Below are 19,286 nucleotides of genomic sequence, written 5' to 3' on the forward strand. Positions count from 1 at the left end.
GCAGGAGAAGAAAAGGATAAGTTAGTCTTCCAGTCATCCCTCCACCCCTGTTCCTACTGTGAAACACCTGAAAATGCAATTCCCCCTTGTAAAATGAGTGGGGATCAGATTTTGGGTGGGATGGAAGGGGTTGCAATATGCAGTCACAAATGGGAGAGCACATCCAATACTTTCTCCTTAAACCTGCTGTGAAATCTTGGGATCTTGGGTTTTTTTCTTTTTTTCAGTTTTGTCCCTCCAAACAGAAACAGAGGATTTAGGAAAACACGTGTTGGTTTTTTTCCTTAACTCACCAGCTCCACAGGTACTTTAGGGAGAGGAAGAGATCAAACTGAAGCTGTGCAGAACCACCAAGAAGTCACCCAGCTCCTGTTTTCCAGTAAACCAGAGGATTCTGAAACACCAAACACGTCCAACTGCTCTCTGATAATGGAGTTGGCATTCTGGTATTAGAAACCATCATTTTATTTAACAAATTTAAATACAGTCTGTTTAAAACTGAGAACAGACAGTCCTGGCCAGAGTCTTACTTGAACACACAGATCTCTGCTCCTGAGGACCACAGCAGCCTCTGTGCAGCTTGGAAGGGCTCCTGTGCCCAACTTTGAGGAGAGTGTATGCAGGGTTGTGTTCAGGACTTGATCCTTTGCATTGTTCTGGAAGTTATTTCCTTCCAAAGGAGGGAAGGCTGCAACCCAGCAGGGACTGGAATTAAGATTAGTGAAAGAAAACAGGCAGCTAGGAGAGGATGCCAGCTGGAAACTATTTAAATGGGGTGAAAGCTTTGTAGTCCTTTAAAAAATGTCTCTTTCCACTTAAGGGTTTGCAGACTGGAGTGAACTTGGAAGGTTAGTACAGTAAGAGAATAAATCTGCTTGAGTGCAGAGAGCTGCTGTATTAATACAAGATAACAACACAGAGCAGCCAGTAGCATCAAATGCTTTCTCTCCAAGTAGCACTTCAGCCATCTAAAGGAACATTTTTGTAAAGCCTACGTGGCCAGGCTTTTGTGAAACTAAAGAATGCAACTTCTGGTTTTTTGATAGACAGTGGGAGAAAAGCACTAACAACAACAACAAAAAATCATTATTTTAAAAACTAGTTAGGAAATTACATAATTATATTAGTCCAAGGGGAGACTTCTGCACTGTGAAGCTAACAATCAGATCTATAGCATTTTAATAGTTTTGTGTGTTAGGGCTAAATATAACCAAGTCCAGGCTGACATTTCCCCTCAATTCAAAGACAAAATTGTGCTTCAAACCTGTTTCAAAACTATTGGGGCAGTGGGGATTCATCAGAGGTTCAATGACAACTGTGAAGGGGCAAATAAATCCTGGTTTTTTCACTTAAGGGGCCTGTGGAGGGAAGAAGGGGTAATGTTATACCTCAATTTCTTCCTCAGCAAGTTTGTCAATCTCAAATACTCAGTCAGCCAAGTTAGTAGCACCCAGGTTCCTCTTCTGCACTGCTCAGTCCTGTGTCTCTCAATGAGGAGCAAAATACAGTTTCATCAGAGAACCAATGCTATCTCATCTCCTTTGATGGTACAGAACAGGGAAGAGGCAACTGGTGTTCTACATAGATGGTTTTTAGACCTACCTCAGGCTGGGTGCTGAAGAAACTGAGCACCAAGCACAGGATCCTCTCTAGAAGATGCTGCTCTATCCATTAGGAGGTAACTCTCCAGCTGCTCCAGCATGGCCCTGCAAAAGGGGCTAAGGCTGAAGGATACATTCCAGTAGAATGGTAAGAGCACTAAAATCAGCTTTTAGCATTCACTCCCTAGTTGTAATTTTATTTTTTAAAGAAATTTGGCCTCATGGAGGAGAATCCCACACCTAATGCTCGTGTGAACCAAGTTGGAATGAAACAGAACCAAGAGCTGAGCCTGGATGCAGTCTTATGGTCTGTGGCCACAACAATCTCATTAAAAACCAATTATTTTAGCATGGATGAATAAGATTCCCACATGCTGTCAGCATAACTCCATCCAGGAACACAGAGGTTATGTCAAGAGTGCCCCCAAACCGTGGAACTAATGAAGGGAAAGAGGAGGGGAATACAAAGAGAACCAAGATGCTTAATGGGTTTGTTCCAACCTGCCTTGCTTTTCACCATCCCCCAAAACCCTCCCCTTCTTGTGCAGCTTAATAAACACTGATTTAAAGTAGGTTTAAAATTAAGGGCTAAGGTGCCATCTCAGAAGGCAGCTGTCCCCTCCACCAACAGAGAGCTGCTTAGGCAGTTGCACACACAGCCACGAGGTACGTGTGGTACCAGGTAAAACAAGTCCTCAGGGGCCAACAGGCTCCTGGGGGCATTCTCACCCTTGCTTTCAGGTCCTCTAAAACAGCAGAACAGCCCCCTCAGTGCTGATGCCCACTCCAGCTGGGCTCTGCCTCCAGCACACGCACGTCTCCCAAACCCAGCACCCGGCGAGGCAGCTGCTCCCATCCTGAAGCTGGGGCCAGTCCTGTGTTTTCTGTGCTTTCTCTCCACTTCCAGAGTTGTCTGGTTCTGCTCAGAGTCCAGGAGGAAGGGCAGGGGAATCCGGGTAGCTTATGTATGCAGAGTTGCTCGTTTTCAGTAGGCTAAAAAAAAAAAAACTCTTGGAAGTCAGCAGAGGTCCTGGCTACTCCACGTCTGGCTGGTCGTATGCTGGGGAGAGGAACCCTGCAGGCTGTGCATTGAAGGAATCTTCTGCAAGAGAGACACAACCAGCATCTATATTACCCTCCTGCCTTGCTGCAGTTAAGCTGCCACCTCTTGGAACTATCCCAAACCCCATCTTTATATTGCAGATCTGTGAGTTGTGCTGCTAGGCAACTGGGTGGTTGGTGAAAAGCAGTTGTGACGGCACCGAGGAGCTATGGCCTGTGCAAAGCTGCTATATATAGAGCTGATGAGATGCAGTGCAGGCTTTCCTCTGCTGTCCTGCAAAGGAGAGGCACTGCAGCAGGCAGGGCTGCAGCCAGTTACCCCGAGGGAACCTGCTGTAAGAGCTCATTATTGTTAAAAATACACCACTGATGAGCAAACCCACCCCTTGCCTTTGCTGCTCCTACTTATCTTTATTGGAGAGGAAATGAGAACAAGCAGCAGGCTTCTTCTCCCCTCCAGGCCTGGTTCTAGACTCCAGTGAAAGGGAGTTTGTGCATTTATTTTTTTTTTTCCCCATAAGAATGAAGAGCAGCAACAGTCTGGGTGCAGGCAGGAGCAAAGAGCCCACCCTTCACTCCAGCAAACCAGCTGCAGAGTGCACTCTGGAGACACAGGAGACTCAATGCACCAGGATGCTCAGGGAATTAAAGGTGAGAAGAAGCCAGGGCATGAACAAAGGAGCAGTAAATGTTCTTCCCTTCTTTCCACTGGAGAAGACCCTACCTGCTCACCTCAGGCAAACAAATATCCCCTGTGGGCTTTAATCCACACTCTCCCTTTACTCTTCACTGACTTCGTGTGGCTTTGATGTGGATAGAAATTAAACTCTTCTCTCAGTGAAAGCTTCTTCCTGCCTGAAAAATGTTTTCACTGATATTGCCTTAGCTTTCCTCAGGTGTTTGCAGGTGGATGAATCCACATCCTGCACCCTTGTGTTTTAGCTGTATTAGTACAGTTAATAAGGCAACCTTCTTGTTTAGACAAGGGTTTGTTGTTTCAACAATAGAACTCTGCCTGATCTCTCATCCCTGGGTTTCTCCTCTCCCCTCCAATCTCTCACCAGTTTTTTCCCCTTAAGGGGTTTGTCTCTAAGATATAAAAAAAAGGGAGATTAACTAATGGTGTTGAGAAGTTTTGCAGTAAGGGAATGACAGAGATGTGAAAAATAGACGTTAAAAGCATCTTTAAAACAGCTCTTTTTCCTGTCCTTGTCTAGTATTTTCCTTTTTTACTCTCATTACTGTTCAGAAATGTGAGCTCTTACCTGGTGTTGGTCTCCATTCAGCCACATGCCATCAGATTTCCACGTTGGGATCTGTGAATCCTTTCTTCCCCTCATTCACCAGCACAGGCTTTTCTGTCCTTGTGTGCCAGACTAAAATCTGCAGAAGCCACGAGGAGTCATTAGCTGCATCTCTTCACTGCACTAACAAATATTCTTCCACATTAAATCAATAGTGCAATTTAACCACCTACCCTGGAGCCTCACGGCGCATTCACAGCTGAAAGGAGGCTTGCATAAAACTTCATTTAGGCAGGCCTGCTGCTATCCAAAATGCACACAAATTACCCATTTTACAGTGTACTGTCTTGGGACATTAATCTGCTCCTTCCACATAGTTACCAACCACCTTCCTCAAAAGGCTCATCAACCTTTCCAGGCACTCCTGGGGGATCACACTTGTGTTTCCCCACCGACCAAGTTCCTCACTCTGGTTCTTGGCCATCACCTCACTGCATCCTTGGGTTATTTTTATATTTATCCAGGGTTATTTTTATATTTATCCTTGGCCAGACTGGAGCTATTTGCTAGGCTGAGAGTGGCAATGAAAAGGCTTTTACCACTTGAGGTCACAGTGTGACTTGTGTCTGAGAGGAGGGGCAGTAACCCTGGGCACCACCAGCTCCAGTTGTCACCAGTGCCTTTGCGGGTGTGGAACAGGAAAATGAATTTTCCTCATCATATGCTCCCTAACCTTGCTGTCACTTCTTTTTCACTTTTAAACTCTTTCAAGACCCTAAGAAGACACACATCACCTCAATCTGAGAAGCCCTCACTGCTGCTCCAGTTCTCTGTTGCAATCTTGGCTGTCTTGGAGCTGCAATCTGAGTTACAGAATACTCCTTTCCTCCCACAGCCCTTTCATAATCCATCATATTCCCTCAAAATCCCTCAATGCTGGCCCCAGGCTGCCACCCACCATTCTGCACCAGGTCCAACACCTCGCAGGATTTTAAAGTGATGCAACTTTAAAGCCCCCACCCAGCTTGCTTAAAAACAGAACTGAAGCTTCTGCTAAAGCTTCCCTCAGTCTTAGCAGCAAAGTTTAATATAGATTAAGATCTGTGGAGGAGTACTGGGAAAAATATAACTGGAAGAGGTGGTCTAACATTCTTGGAAGGGGGGAGTGTTATAGGTAAATAGTTTGGACTGGCTGTGCTGTGCTGCTGGCACAGACACTTCTGGAAGCTGTTGGAAATATGTTCCCCTCACCAGCCTCAATTTCACTTATTGCTTTGCTCCTAGAACCAGGATTTCTGTGCCTTCAGAGCTGCAGCCTCCAGCTTCCCTTTCACCTGTTAGCACTGGTATTTCCTACCTGGTGGGGGTTTCCCTCCTGTTGCTATGACAGTGTTCTGCACATTTCATCCAAGTATCTGCAAACCATTTCATAGCCAGTCCCTGCTTTTTCTGAAAAACAAAGGCACTTTCCCTTTCTAAAAGATGAACAAAAGGGCTTTTCAAACCCTTCTGGTTACACAGGAGCATCCCCACTTCTCCAAGAAACTGTTTGACCAGATTTGTCTCTGATGTGAGCAGTCACCTCCTGCATGGGGGCTTCAATCTTGCCTGTTAATACTAAAGCAGTAGAGACCAACTGCTGGATGGAGTGGGACCAAATTAAAAAAACAAAAACAATTAATCCCTCTCCCACAACTGCTTCAGAGCCTGCTCATCAGAAGGAGCTTTTATTACCCTCCTGCTCACCACTGCAGCAGTGCTGCTGCTCTCACTTTCCTGGGAACAAGGCAAAACCAAACAGGTCTGTACCAGTGGCTCTCAGAATCACAGAATCATAGAACTGGCTGGGTTGGAAGGGACCTCAAAGATCATCAAGTCCAACCCTTGATCCACTCCCCCCGTGGTTCCCAGCCCATGGCACTCAGTGCCACATCCAGGCTCTTTGGAAAGATCTCCAGACACGGAGAATCCACTACTTCCCTGGGCAGCCCATTCCAATGCCTGATCACCCTCTCCAGAAAGAAATTCTTTCTCATCTCCAACCTAAACCTCCCCTGGCACAACTTGAGACCCTGCCCTCTTGTCTTGCTGAGAGTTGTCTGGCAAAAGAGCCCAACCCCCCCTGGCTCCAACCTCCTTTCAGGGAGTTGGAGAGAGTGATGAGGTCTCCCCTGAGCCTCCTCTTCTCCAGCCTCAACACCCCCAGCTCCCTCAGCCCTTCCTCACAGGAATTCTGCTGGATCCCTTCACAGCCTCCTTGCTCTTCTCTGGACCTGCTCCAGCACCTCAATCTCCTTCCTGAGCTGAGGGGCCCAGAACTGGACACAGGACTCAAGCTGTGGCCTCCCCAGAGCTGAGCACAGGGGCAGAATCCCTTCCCTGGACCTGCTGGCCACGCTGTTCCTGAGCCAGCCCAGGATGCCATTGGCCTTCTTGGCCACCTGGGCACACTGCTGGCTCCTGTTCAGCTTCCTGGCAATCCAGACTCCCAGGTCCCTTTCTGCCACTCTGTGCCCAGCCTGGAGCTCCCCATGGGGTTGTTGTGGCCAAAGTGCAGGACCCGGCACTTGGCTGTGTTAAACCTCATCCCGTTGGAATCAGCCCATCTCTCCAGTCTGTCCAGATCCCTCTGAACTACATAAGCACCAGTTACCTCAGCTCCTCACCCAACAACCAGAGTGTAAAAAAAAACCTTCCTGCAGCCCAGAGCAGTAGAAAAATCTTGGGAGTGAATTCCTTCCAGCAGGAGCAGGTGAGAGCTCTTTCTGCTCCTGACACATAAACACTCAGCCCTGCACTTAAGCAGCTGTAGCCACTGACAGGAGACCCCCAACTGCACATTATTAGCTTTGCTTTAAACTGGATCCCACTTTTGTGTTGTTAAAGCCAACTGCCAAATAAACCCAATTATATTAAATCAACTAAAATGGACCAATTTCCAGAGTTTGCAGCTCGATACAGCAGCCTCAACCATTTCTCACGCTGTGTTCTTTATTGTGGGAGGGAGATGGCCATTTACAACAGAAGCACCTGCTTTTCCTCTCAGCCAATTTCTTGATTTTTTTTCTCCACAAACAGTGTGTTTTTCATGCCTCAGGGAAGCTCTGGTTTCTGCAACAAGTGCAAGGGAGTGAGCAGTGAGGGGGACTGAGTCTCCAGCTCCACCTGGGCAGTAGCTTCGTGCAGATCTCCTGAAGGTGTTGGCTCCGAGACAGCCAACTTCCCTTTCACAACATCCACCTAAAATCCCAGCTGCTAACCCATGAATTTCACCTCAGCTCTGACTCAGCCAAGAGGTAATGAGAGAGGAGGAGGAATGACTACTTCTAAACACCACTTCAACCCCAGCCCATTGCTACCGAGAGCACAAAATCTTCCCCCACCCATAGAAATGTCCTTCTGCCACCAGTGCCTCCAGGAGCAGCTGGAATGAGAGATGCCTCATTTCCAATAACCTTGTATTTTGTGGTCTGTTCTCTCTTGCCAGCCCACACTGAGGCTTTTGCAAAAGCTGGGGCCACTCCAAGTCCCTCTCCTTTAAGGGCTGCCTGGCTGCAGCTTGTTCCTTCAGGTGTTAACAGAGAATGAGGAGCATGAATGCGTCCCAGTTTGGCAGTTCCCAAATCAAAGACAATAAGCAGGATATATGTCTTCGGCCAAAGCTGAAGCTTTTTGCAGGAGTGTGCATTTGTGGGCTGAATTAGGATAAATATTACAAATAGCAGGGCTGCACACAGGGAAGGCAGCTTTTTTGGAGAACAGATGTCTGTGTTTATCTTGCATACTTCTCTGATCCCTCCTTAATGTGAGCACCTCATAATTTTTCATGTAAATCTCACTGCAAAGCAGGGGTAGGGTTATGCTTCACAGAAGCAAACCATGACAAGTGCTGATCTTGGGGCAAGAGGACCCCAAACCACAGCCTCCTTCTGTCCTTCTCTGAACCCTTCTCTCCATCAGAGGGGTGAGCAAAGCAGCAACTGGGAAATGGAGGCTTCTGGCATCCACTAAAAGCAGAAAGGCAAAGCTGAACCTGCAAAGCTGCACTCCAAGTCTGCCAGGAGCAGGCAGCATCCCCCTCACAACAAGGACCCTTGTAAGATCCCCACAGCTGAGCCAAAAAAAAAAAATAAAATAAAAGAAATGCAGTCTGCTTCAAATCCTGGCCAGCAATTCCTGCTTCCTCTCCATCTCTGACCTCTCCAGCACGTGTGGGACAGCACTGACATGGCAGCCTGGCTGTCAGCACCCTTTTTTTCCCTCCTGCCTGGATAAAACCTTCTCCTTCTTCAATGGGTTCCTCCACAGCCTTTATTTCCTATCCCCAACCTCTTAACACAGCATCTTTCCACCAGTTATATACAGCAGGGACAATATTCTGAAGACAACAAAACTGGCCATGGTGTAAACCCTCCCAATTTTCTGCACACCAGCCCACAAGCAACCTGTGCATCTCCCTTGGCCTCTTGGAAACACATTCCTCCCAACCAGTGCTTTCTTGTTAGCTAGTAGGGCACACAGTGCCCAAAAACAGAGATCTAATTTTAATCCAGTTTCTTCTCCCACCTTTGGGAGACCATCTGTGTTATTTATCCCAGTGCTGGACAGCCATAGCCACAGCCATGGAGATTTAAAAAATGAGACACAGCCTCTATCAGGTAATAAACAAAGTTGCTTTTCCCCCTTCAACTCCTCTTCCTTATTCCTGGACTCCTTGCCTTTCCTGGAAGAGCTCAGAGCAAAATCCCAGGCATTAAAACATTCCTACATCATCTCTGAGACAGATCCAGGTTATTGTGGAGAATCCCAACAGTGATTCTGGATCAGGCTGGTACTGCTGGGTGACAGCTCAGGTGGGTTCCAGAGGGCCACATCTCACCAGATGCCACCTTCCCCAGGAGTACCAGGACTCAAAATCCCCCTGAGGAATTCATGTCAAGCAATCAACATCCATTTCACCCATGGGATTCCTTGCCCCAGGGGATTAGCGAGGCCACAGCTAAACCCATCTGAAACCCATGAAGGATGTTTTGCTGGAGGTAATATAAGAAAGAGGAACAGTTGCAGGGCAGACTCCATATTTCAAGGCCCATGGCAACCTCTAACTAAAAAAGGCAACTGCCCTCCACATCTTTCAATACACAACCAAAGGAATGACTACTTCTAAACACCAGTCAAGATGGGGGTGGTCCCCCTTCAAGCAACGGGCTTTCTCCTCCCTCTGGCTCCTTACAACCCACCCATGGGAGCAAACCTTTGGACCAAAGGCCCTACCTTTGTGCAATTGGCAGCTTTGGGCTCCAGGTCGTTGAGGGTCACCAGTTCCCTCAGCAGGCTGCTCTCCTGGTAGCCTCCCTTGACTCCCCGCAGCTTGAAGTAAGCCTGAGACCTCTGGAGGATGAGCCTGAGGTTGACAGCAAAGCCTGCCATGTCTATGGCAAAGGGACGATGGGGGTCAAAGACAGTTTTCCAGCCATAGACCTTCCCTGCAGCGTTGACCTTGGGTGACTCGTACCTCAAGCCACCCACGAAAGCCACCGGCCACACCGAGACCTTCCTGGTGCTGCGCATCTGGAGGCGAGGAGAGAGAAAAGAGGGGAGGTGGGAAAAGCAGGAGGATGGGGCTGCTGGAGGCTTGCACCTCCCAGTAGCCCAGCAGAACAGAAGAACCTCCCCTTGGTTGGTGGTTCTGTAAGGAGGAAAAACACCCCAGAACTTCAGCACGGGTAGAAGGATGGATGGATGGATGGATGGATGGATGGATGGAGCTGGAGAAGAAAGGTGGCAACCAACAGTGGCAACTGTAATGGAGTTTGGCACTGAAAAAACAGAGCTGCCATGGATAACTGGGACTGAAGAGTGATTTTTATTTAATTTTTTTTAATTATTATTTTTATTTTTAATTTTTTTTTTTTGTCCAAAGGTTTTTAGAACTGAGGAGCATCAGTCCTCCACATGGACTCCTGAGGAAATCCCAGGAGGAGGCATCCTGTCCAAGGCCACCTGGGAAAGCTGGAATGGCACAGCTAGGGAGAGAGGTGCTTTTTCTGAAAGCTAAGGAGTGTGAGCTGCAATCTCAGCCTCCGTGAGGCTAAAAGCACCTTCAGAGTGCAGCACAGCAGGCAGAGATCACAGCCTCAGGGACAGCCACTCCACCAGCCTGAGGGGTACCTGGTGCTCTGTAGCTGCTCCTGCTCCCCAGGGGAACAGCTCTGCTCCCCACAGAGCCAACAGAAATAGAGAGGAGCCATCAGGGGACACTTCAGATGCCTGTGCTTGCCAAGGCAGATGATTTGAAAGCCATTCTGCCCCCTCAACCCAAAGCACCCTGTCTCTGCTCAGCCTCCTGTTCTGCTCTCAGTCCAGTCTCTTAGCTGGGGGCTCTCCCAGAGCTAATCTCATCACCACTAATTACTGCAAACGAGACCAGAAGGGCTCTGGCACTTGCCCTTCTGCATTACACTCATGCTAATGCTGGCCCTTGTCCACAGGGGACAATGTCTGTGTCTTCTGCATTTCACAGCACATTTCATTGGCTCCAAACGACCTCAAAACTGCAGCTACACCTCTGGGAGGAGAAGCCTACCTCAGCACACAAGAAAACAAAGGAATCCTTTCTGGTTTAGTCTCGATTGCTTCCAGAGACAGTCTCAGGGGAGGCTGTGGAAGAAAGACCTTCAGAACATGCTTGCAGCTTCAAAAGCATCTCTGTTCCTGTGGCTATCCAAGCTCAAGTGAAAGCCACCAGGGAAAGGAAAGGGGCCACATATGGAGCATCCCTTCCCCTGCTCAAATCCCCTGATGGTGCAAGAGGAAGAGCCCTGGAGGTGAGTGCTGCATTTATCTCCTGGCTGAGAGAAATCCCTCTCCAAAGGGTCCCTGTTGCTGGGAGGAGAAGCAAGAGCTGCCCAGTGTGGGCTCCTGGTGTGGGTGACAACCCAGAGCACCTCTGAACAAGATGTCCTGCCAGCCCTGTGACTCTGCTGCCAGCATTCAGGTGTAACTCTGACAGGGCACAGCTGCCTCAGCTGGGGATGTGGTCAGAGCAGGAACTGGGCTCTTGACACCTACAGGAGTTAAGCAGGGGATACTTCAGGAGGAGAGCAAACAAATGCAAACAGCAAGCAAGGCAGAGAAACCTAGGGACTTGTTAAACAAGAAGAAAACATGGACTAACAGACAGCCAAGTGCAATATGTATGGGTGGTGGAGAACAAAAATGGGTAACAGCGGATCAGGAACCAGCCAGAAATCTCCAGGGTGAGGCAGGAAAGGAGGATGGGCAAGGTTTCTTTTGCTGGGCATGTGCTTCTGCAGACGAAGGTTGAAGAGCAGGAGATGGCTCCCCACAGGGGAAGACAGCTCCTCAGGAGCTTCCTTTAGAGTAGAAACTCTGTGCCTCCTGATCATAGAATTGGCTGGGTTGGAAGGGACCTCTGAGATCATCAAGTCCAACCCTTGATCCACTACTCCTAGGGTTACCAGACCATGGCACTGAGTGCCACATCCAGTCCACACACCCTGGGGCTCCCCTGACATCACACAGGATGCCTTTGCCACAGAGATAGCCACACACACCCTTGTCCCCCTCCCCAATCCAGGGTGGTCCTTACCTCCTCGAAGAGCTCCAGGCTGTAGGTGTTATCATCATCGGCAAAGTACACAACCCCGGGCTGACTGTTGTTTTTGTTAAAGGTCTCTCTCAGCCACCTGAGGGCCAGGTTCCTCTGCATGGTCCCCCGGGGGATGCGGGGGTCCCTCATGTCCCCCCGCAGTTTGTAGTTGCGGGGGGTCTCCACGTTGAGGTGGGTGTAGTTGAGGCCCGTGTCCCGCAGCAGGCGGGTGATGAGGGGCGTGCGGCGCTGCGAGTCCTCCACCAGGATCCAGTGGAGGTTGGGGACGTGCAGGAGGGTGTTGGCCAAACGGGTCAGCTCTGCCTTCTGGACCGGCCGGCTGTAGGTAGGGGTGATGACGTGGATGGTGGGCAAGGTGTCTGACCAAGGGGGTGGGCGGGTATAAACGTATTCTGTCCTCACCACCTCCACAATGTCCCGCTCCGACAAGCAGTATTCCTTGGAGTCCAAGCCGAGGTCACGCCGGGAGTCACTGCCACCATCATCTGATCAAAGGGGTGAGAGAGAAGGAGAAAAAGCTTCATGGCACTTGGTCTTCTAACAACCCCCCTCCAAAAGAAAAAAAACAAACCAAAAACCCCTGAGCCGGTGGGGTGCTGGCTAGTGGGAAGTCACCCTGGTGGTTTGGGAAGCCATCCTGGTGGTTTCAGAGGAAAGGAAAGAAGCTCGGGTGGAGGCTTTAGTGAATAAGTGGAGAAATAAATAATAGAAGAGAAATAAATCAGGGACAAACACACAAAAGAAAAGAAGGTCCTGCTGTTAGAAAGCCAGCCCCAAACAAGACCCAGGACAAAGGCTTGGGACAGAAATTAGATCTAGATAAAGGAAAAAGCAACATGGAATGATGGTCTTGTCATCCCTGGAGAGCTCCAGTGCTTTGGGCACAGGACTCAAAGCTCTGGAGCACCTGGACAGGCAGGCAGGGAACCCCCCTCAAAAAAAAAAAACCACACAAAAAAACTCTGAGCCAGCAGGGTGCTGGCTAATGGGAAGTCACCCTGGTGGTTTCAGAGGAAAGGAAAGAAGCTCAGGTAGAGGCTTTAGTGAATAAGTGGAGAAATAAATAGAAGAGAAATAAATCAGGGACAAACACACAAAAGAAAAGAAGGTCCTGCTGTTAGAAAGCCAGCCCCAAACAAGACCCAGGACAAGGGCTTGGGACAGAAATTAGATCTAGATAAAGGAAACAGCAACATGGAATGATGGTCTTGTCATTCCTGGAGAGCTCCAGTGCTTTGGGCACAGGACTCAGAGCTCTGGAGCACCTGGACAGGCAGGCAGGGAACCCCCCTCCAAAAAAACCACAACAAAAACAAAAAAAAACCCTGAGCCAGCAGGGTGCTGGCTAGTGGGAAGTAACCCTGGTGGTTTGGGAAGTCACCCTGGTGGTTTCAGAGGAAAGGAAAGAAGCTCAGGTGGAGGCTTTAGTGAATAAGTGGAGAAATAAATAATAGTAGATAAATCAGAGACAAACACACGGGAGAAAAGAAGGTCTTGCTGTTAGAAAGCCAGCCCCAAACAAGACCCAGGACAAGGGCTTGGGACAGCAATTAGATCTAGATAAAGGAAAAAGCAACATGGAATGATGGTCTTGTCATCCCTGGAGAGCTCCAGTGCTTTGGGCACAGGACTCAAAGCTCTGGAGCACCTGGACAGGCAGGCAGGGAACCCCCCTCAAAAAAAAAAAACCACACAAAAAAACTCTGAGCCAGCAGGGTGCTGGCTAATGGGAAGTCACCCTGGTGGTTTGGGAAGCCATCCTGGTGGTTTCAGAGGAAAGGAAAGAAGCTCAGGTAGAGGCTTTAGTGAATAAGTGGAGAAATAAATAATAGTAGATAAATCAGAGACAAACACACGGGAGAAAAGAAGGTCTTGCTGTTAGAAAGCCAGCCCCAAACAAGACCCAGGACAAGGGCTTGGGACAGCAATTAGATCTAGATAAAGGAAAAAGCAACATGGAATGATGGTCTTGTCATTCCTAGAGAGCTCCAGTGCTTTGGGCACAGGACTCACAATGGGACAGGACTCAAAACTGTGGAGCACCTGGACTGGGAGGCAGGGAAACAACTGGTGGGAAATACTGGGTGAAGATTCTCCCAGCAGCAGCATCTGGCCAGGATACTGCAGGAGCCCACTGCTCTCCTGACAGGCCTGGGATGGAGCATAGAAAAGCAGGGAAAGACACACTTCAAAATTCAGACAGAGAGCAGAAATACAGCCTGTGATTGTAGGTTTTTCCTGCAGATTTTCACCTGCCTTTGACTAACCTCTCCTCAAAAAGACCCTACCATCTCTGAACCTAGCAGCCTGCTCTGTAGTGTGGATGTGAACAATGAACAGAACACAGAGGATACACTGATCCAAACACATAAAATCCCTGCAAATAAAGACTTGTTCACAATCAGCCCGAGAGAAAAAAAGCTGTGCACAAACCAGTCGCTTTTCCAGGTGTGACTTAAACACTTTTGTGCCACTGCAGAGCAGCAGGAATACCATGGTCTGTAGTTAGGAGCTGGCAGAGATGAAGGGACACCTCCATTCAGGATAGGAGCCAGCTGCTCTCTGGTGAGCACCTAACACTTTGAGCCATGGCTTTTGCAAAACCTGCTACTACCAGGAACTTGAGATGAGAAAGAACAGGAAAAGACAGACTTTAGATCCAACCCAGTAGGGTACTCCCAATGTTTTTTTCATAGCATGCTCCTTTTCCAGTAGTATGGACTTTGATACCAGTCCTGAACTGAATGAAGGCCTCCTCCTCCTCCATGGCATGGATGGAAGGCTGGTGTGTGGCTGGGGGACACAGCAGAGCTCTCTGAAAGCAGAGAACACCAGAATCAACTCAAAAATAAATCTGCAAAATGCATTGGACACAGACACAGGTGTAATTAGCCAGGACACTGCTGGAGGCAGTTTGGAAACCCCTGCAGGTTAAAACCCCAGCTGCAAATCCTGGCATCTGCCAGCACGGCCATCCTGTGCTCACTAGTGGGGAGATGCACTACCAAAGGATCTCAGAAATACAAGAACAAAATGATTTCTTCCAAGAGTTTTCAGGTTCATCTTTGTCACTGCTTATTTTCCACAGGGGCTCAAAGAAGCAGAGGGAGAGATTTACCAAGGTTATGGGTAAGTTCACAGCAGTCAGAGCAGTCTCTGTGCTGTGGCCATCAAAGAGCTCCCAGTTTTCAGGGCACTGAGTCAAACAGCATATTCTTAGTAGTCTTTCAAGTCCTCATTTTAGAGCCCAGCAGATTCTTCATCCTCTGAAACACTGTCCACTTTCCAGAGGTGATCAAAGTGATTTTTCCCTAGGAACTGCCCAAAAAGCCTCATGGGTGGCTCTCAGTTCTCCAAGGGGAAAAGTAAAGCTGCTGGAGACAGAGTTTCTGACACTTCCAAACACCCATGAGCCTGCTCAGCAGAGGGATAAGCAACTGTGGAGGATGAATGCAAACATTAAAATAAAAAGGGGAGAGAATCTCCCAAAGAAAGGGACCAGAGAGGGAAAACAAGCTGGTCTTCTCCCCCATAGACAAACCTCCCCCCAGGCTGCCCTGCTTCACGTGGGGTGGGTCAAGAAAGAAGACTGAAGTAGCAATGTGGCTTCTTCACAGCCCTTGGATATTGCTGCTGTACCAAGATCAGGATAAAAATTAAGATCCTTCCAGCCAGAGAGGATCCCCCAGAACTTCCTGCATTTATCTGGTTTGGGCCAGAGCTCTGTTTGATGCTTTGTGGCACAGGGAATGTGAAAGCTGACTCCCTCATAACACTGTAGCTCCACCAAACCATCATTTGAGGGGCTTGGTTCTTGCCTTCTCCTTCAAGAGCAAGAGCACCACTTTGCTGCTTTCCTGAGGACGCTTGAAAAATGCTCTTTGCCTCATGTCTCCCAGGGCAGCTGTCTCAAGTGGCAGCTTTCTTCCCTCTGCTCTCTTTTTTTGCAGCTTACCTGCAGGACTAACTTGTGTGCAGCATGCTGCAGGGGCCAGCAGGCAGGGACTCCTCTCTCGGGCACCATGAGGGAGTAAAGAAAAGCATCTTCACTCAGTAAACTGACTGATGCTGTATTTGGGCCATAACGAGCTCTCCAAGTGCAGCAAGCACATCCCATGGCTTGGAGTTGGATGTTTCTGAAGAACCCCTAAGAGCACTGGGCTGTTCCTACAAGCAGAAGTGGGGAGGCTCCTGCATGAGGATGGGCTGGGAGCTGAGATGAGCATGGCTGCCACGGGAGGATGAAATGGGAGAGGAGATGAGGGAGGGATGCACGGACTGGTTTGGTTTGGTTTGGTTTGGTTTCTCTCACCCTTGTGCACTGCCAGCAGAGGAGCAATGGTGCTCTGGTGCCAGACGGTGATTAGGAGTGTCCAGGGCAGAACTATCAGCACGATAGCCAGGATGTCTCGTCTCTTCGGCATCTCCAAGACTGACTGGACCCACAGCTCCTCATTACCTGACAGTGAAAACCCCAAAGACAGAACAGCAGAGCACATGGAGAAGAGAAATAAATGGCCAAGAAGGAACGAGGACAGAGAGAAAGAAGGAGGGAGAGGGAAAGAGCAGCAAAGGCAACACGACTCATAGGTCTTACCAGTGCTTACAACCCACCCATTGCAGAAGCAGGTTTGGAGGGGCCTCGGCTGCTGGGAGCAGGAGCAGGAGGGCACTTCTACAGGACACTTGCTGGAGCTGCCAGCAGGAACTTCAGAGACTCATCTGGAAGGAGACCTGCAACAGAGAGCAATGGTGAGTGGGCAGAGAAAAGAACTAGGGAGCTACTGCTCCATGAAGTTGACAAATCCTCCCTGAGAGGAGCAAATGAAAGTGGGGCAGTGATCAACAGAAACGTGTCCCATCCCTCTGGGCCTCCAGGGTGTCCAGAGCCTTGATTTCCTTTGCTTCTACTTGCTCCAGCCAAGCAAAGGTTGCTCAGTGCTGCAGTATCTGAACCAGCAGAAAAGGACCCTTCATCCAAGAGCCAGCCAAGCCTCACGGCTCCACCTCCCAGACCCAAACCCCTTGGAGCAAACAGGGACCACAAGGGCCATGTTTCACGCCTGACACATCAGCAGGTGCTCATCACCAGCCCTTCTGCCAGGCAGAGCACTCGGGGTGCCCACGCTCCTGGGAACTGAGCTCCAGTGAAGCTGCTGAGCCCACGTTTTGCCTGTCACAGTGATGCCCTCAGCCCAGCCCACCCCTTCAGCATCTTGGATGCAGCCAGGTTTAGCTCAGGCTTCCAAGGGCCTGTTCAGGTCCATTTCTTCCATCTGGGAAGTGTGGAGACAGGAGCACACCAAGCTGCCACCGTGGCTTAAGTCTGATTCAATATGAGCATGCACAAGATTGAAGCAGACTGCATTTTATCCAAGTATCTTGGCAAGCCAAGGACATCACTTTGCAGGGAGATGCAGGGTGGACAATCTGCAGAGAGGGGCAGCAGTTTAGCAGCTATTCCCATGTGGGGGGAAGGTAGGAGACCACTGCTGAAAAAAAGGCTGCATTGCAGAGCAGGGAGAGCCCAGGAAACACCACAGCCAAAAGCAAGGAGCAGCCTGCTCCAGGGAAACTCCCTCTGCACAGCTGGTCAGTCACTGCAGTGCCCCAGGAACCATCAGGTCCCCTCCTGAAATCACAGGGCAGCTCCTCAAGCCCGGGCTGGAATATGGAAGGAGGTTGAGGGGGACCAGGGCAAGCTGGAAGTGATAAGAAGGAGCTGGTCTCCTGGAGGAACCTCTAGAGGAAACAAGCACAAACCTCTCCATTAACCACCCAACACAACTGGTTCCATGGAAAGCAGGGTTTCCTGTGGCCAATCCAGGGAACCAGCAGGAAAAAGCTTTTCACAGCCCCAGGATTAGCTCTGTGCAGCCAGACACCCTGCAGACTTTCGAGGAAGCATCTCCCAGCAACACAGATTTGCTCCTATTTTTTTTTTCCCCCAGAACTGAAGAAAGCAGCTTCAATCCAGACAAGATAAACCAGGGAGGGAGAGAAGGAATTATTCCAGCCAACATCAGCCTCTTGCTGCATCCTCCTTCAGCTTTCAGAGCCAGAGCAATCACTGGCCAAACACTGCCAAAGCACACAGTGCCCTCAGGAGAGAGCATCTGGCCTCATCCTTGCTGTCCCTGCAGCTGCCATCAGTGCCTGGGCAGAGGGCACTGAGCACTGGAACCCCCTGAGTCCTCTCATAACACCAGAACATGTCCCTTGAGTATCCCTGTAGGGCAGAGCCACAAGGGGCAGCTCTGATAAGACTGAACAGGAAAGGGAAACAGGAACATCTTCCCAACAGGGAAAGGACTCTGCCACTGGAGAGGGGTGGGAGGAAAGGCCACAAGCCACTCAGAGCCAACTCATGGCACCTGGCAGGCAGCAAATGCCCTGTTTGTCAAGGGCAGCTTCTTCCCAAGGCAGTGCTCTTACCTTAAAGATGCTTTTTCCCTCTGACCCCAGCCTGAAAGCCTCAGCACCCTCCCCCAGGACAAGCTGACCCTGAATGGGCACCCTTGGGCTGCTGCTCTGATTTCCAGCCCTTTAAACACAGGGGCAAGCAAGCAGGGGAAAGCTCCAATGATTTGTGCATTGGTCTCTTCAGGATCGATTCCTTTTAATTTGCTCCAGAGCATTTAGCAGCTCCCTGCTCAATCATCTGGTGCTCTGGTGCTCCAGCTGCCAAGGGCCAGCAGAGAGCTGTGGGTTTTGCAGTTCTGTCCTGACTGAAGGACACGATGAGGACTCCCTTGGGGCTGCTCTGAGCAGGAGTTCAGTCCAGGAGAAGAATTTCCAACCTGTTCCCCATCAACACACCCATGCAGCTGATGCCAGCTCCTGGTCTTAACACAGCCACGTTCCCACCTCACTACAAAAGCTGAAATCCATTTTCTCCTGTGAACATCATCAGCTAAGGAAATACATGGGAAGCTGTGATTTGACACTGCTGGTGAGAGAAGTCACAGTTTCTCAGCCCAAGACAGAGGTCTTGCCCCATATCCAAAAATAAATAAATAATAATAATAAAAAAAATCCCATGTCATCAAAGCCCAAGGATGCTTCTTTTGGTTGCTACTCACAGCACAAGGGAGGCCAGCCAAAAATTAGGCTTGGGGAAATTCTGCTCCTCTACAAGGCATCCATGAAAACAACCCAAACAAAACCTGGCTTGGTTCAGATGGTCACTTTTAGGCTTCTGCTATCTCCTCCTCTAAAGGGAAAAGAAGGAGGGGGAACAAATTAAAACAATCAAACTATTTTCTACTCCATAAAGCATCCTTTTTTTTTCCAGTTTTGAAAAAAAAATCATGGAACAGGCACTAGCTAGCTCAAACCTAAGTCTGGGGGTTAAATTACTTCTAAACCAAAGGTGTTGGAAGGACTTTCCTTGGCAGGAAGGTATTTTGCCACGCTGTGCCACATGGTGAAAAAGATTTCACATCCTCCAGCAGAGGGCAATGATGTCAAGGCATGACAATATTAAAAGGGCACTCACCTAATAAAAAAGCTTTCATAGAATCATAGAACTAGCCGGGTTGGAAGGGACCTCAGAGATCATCTAGTCCAACCCTTGACCCACCGGAGCAGTTGCTAGACCATGGCACTGAGTGCCACATCCAGTCTGTTTTTAAATGTCTCCAGGGACAGAGAATCTACCACCTCACCGGGCAGTCCATTCCATAGCCTGATCACCCTCTCCGTGAAGAAATTCTTTCTAATATCTAACCTAAACCTCCCCTGGCA

At 49.2% G+C, this 19,286-nt stretch overlaps 1 protein-coding gene across 3 annotated transcripts in view; it reads right to left on the reverse strand.

The window, feature by feature from the left end:
* Positions 1–426: 426 nt before the first annotated feature.
* Positions 427–19,286, reverse strand: part of B3GAT1 (beta-1,3-glucuronyltransferase 1) — a 33,094-nt gene continuing 14,234 nt past the window's right edge. Inside the window, exons 2-7 of one of the 3 annotated variants that reach the window (XM_030464799.1) lie at positions 16,155–16,274; positions 15,853–15,999; positions 11,520–12,025; positions 9,182–9,478; positions 3,929–4,046; positions 427–2,703 (exon numbers count right to left, since the gene is read on the reverse strand). In XM_030464799.1, coding sequence (XP_030320659.1) covers positions 3,960–4,046; positions 9,182–9,478; positions 11,520–12,025; positions 15,853–15,999; positions 16,155–16,158 — 1,041 coding nt within the window. In that variant the 5' untranslated portion in view covers positions 16,159–16,274 and the 3' untranslated portion in view covers positions 427–2,703; positions 3,929–3,959. Of the gene's footprint in view, positions 2,704–3,928; positions 4,047–9,181; positions 9,479–11,519; positions 12,026–15,852; positions 16,040–16,137; positions 16,275–19,286 lie in introns of those variants that run through there. The other 2 variants (XM_008491110.2, XM_008491109.1) reach the window with 2 other exon arrangements.

This window comes from Calypte anna, chromosome 24 (assembly GCF_003957555.1).
Source record: "Calypte anna isolate BGI_N300 chromosome 24, bCalAnn1_v1.p, whole genome shotgun sequence".
In the NCBI taxonomy this organism is placed as follows: Eukaryota; Metazoa; Chordata; class Aves; order Apodiformes; family Trochilidae; genus Calypte; species Calypte anna.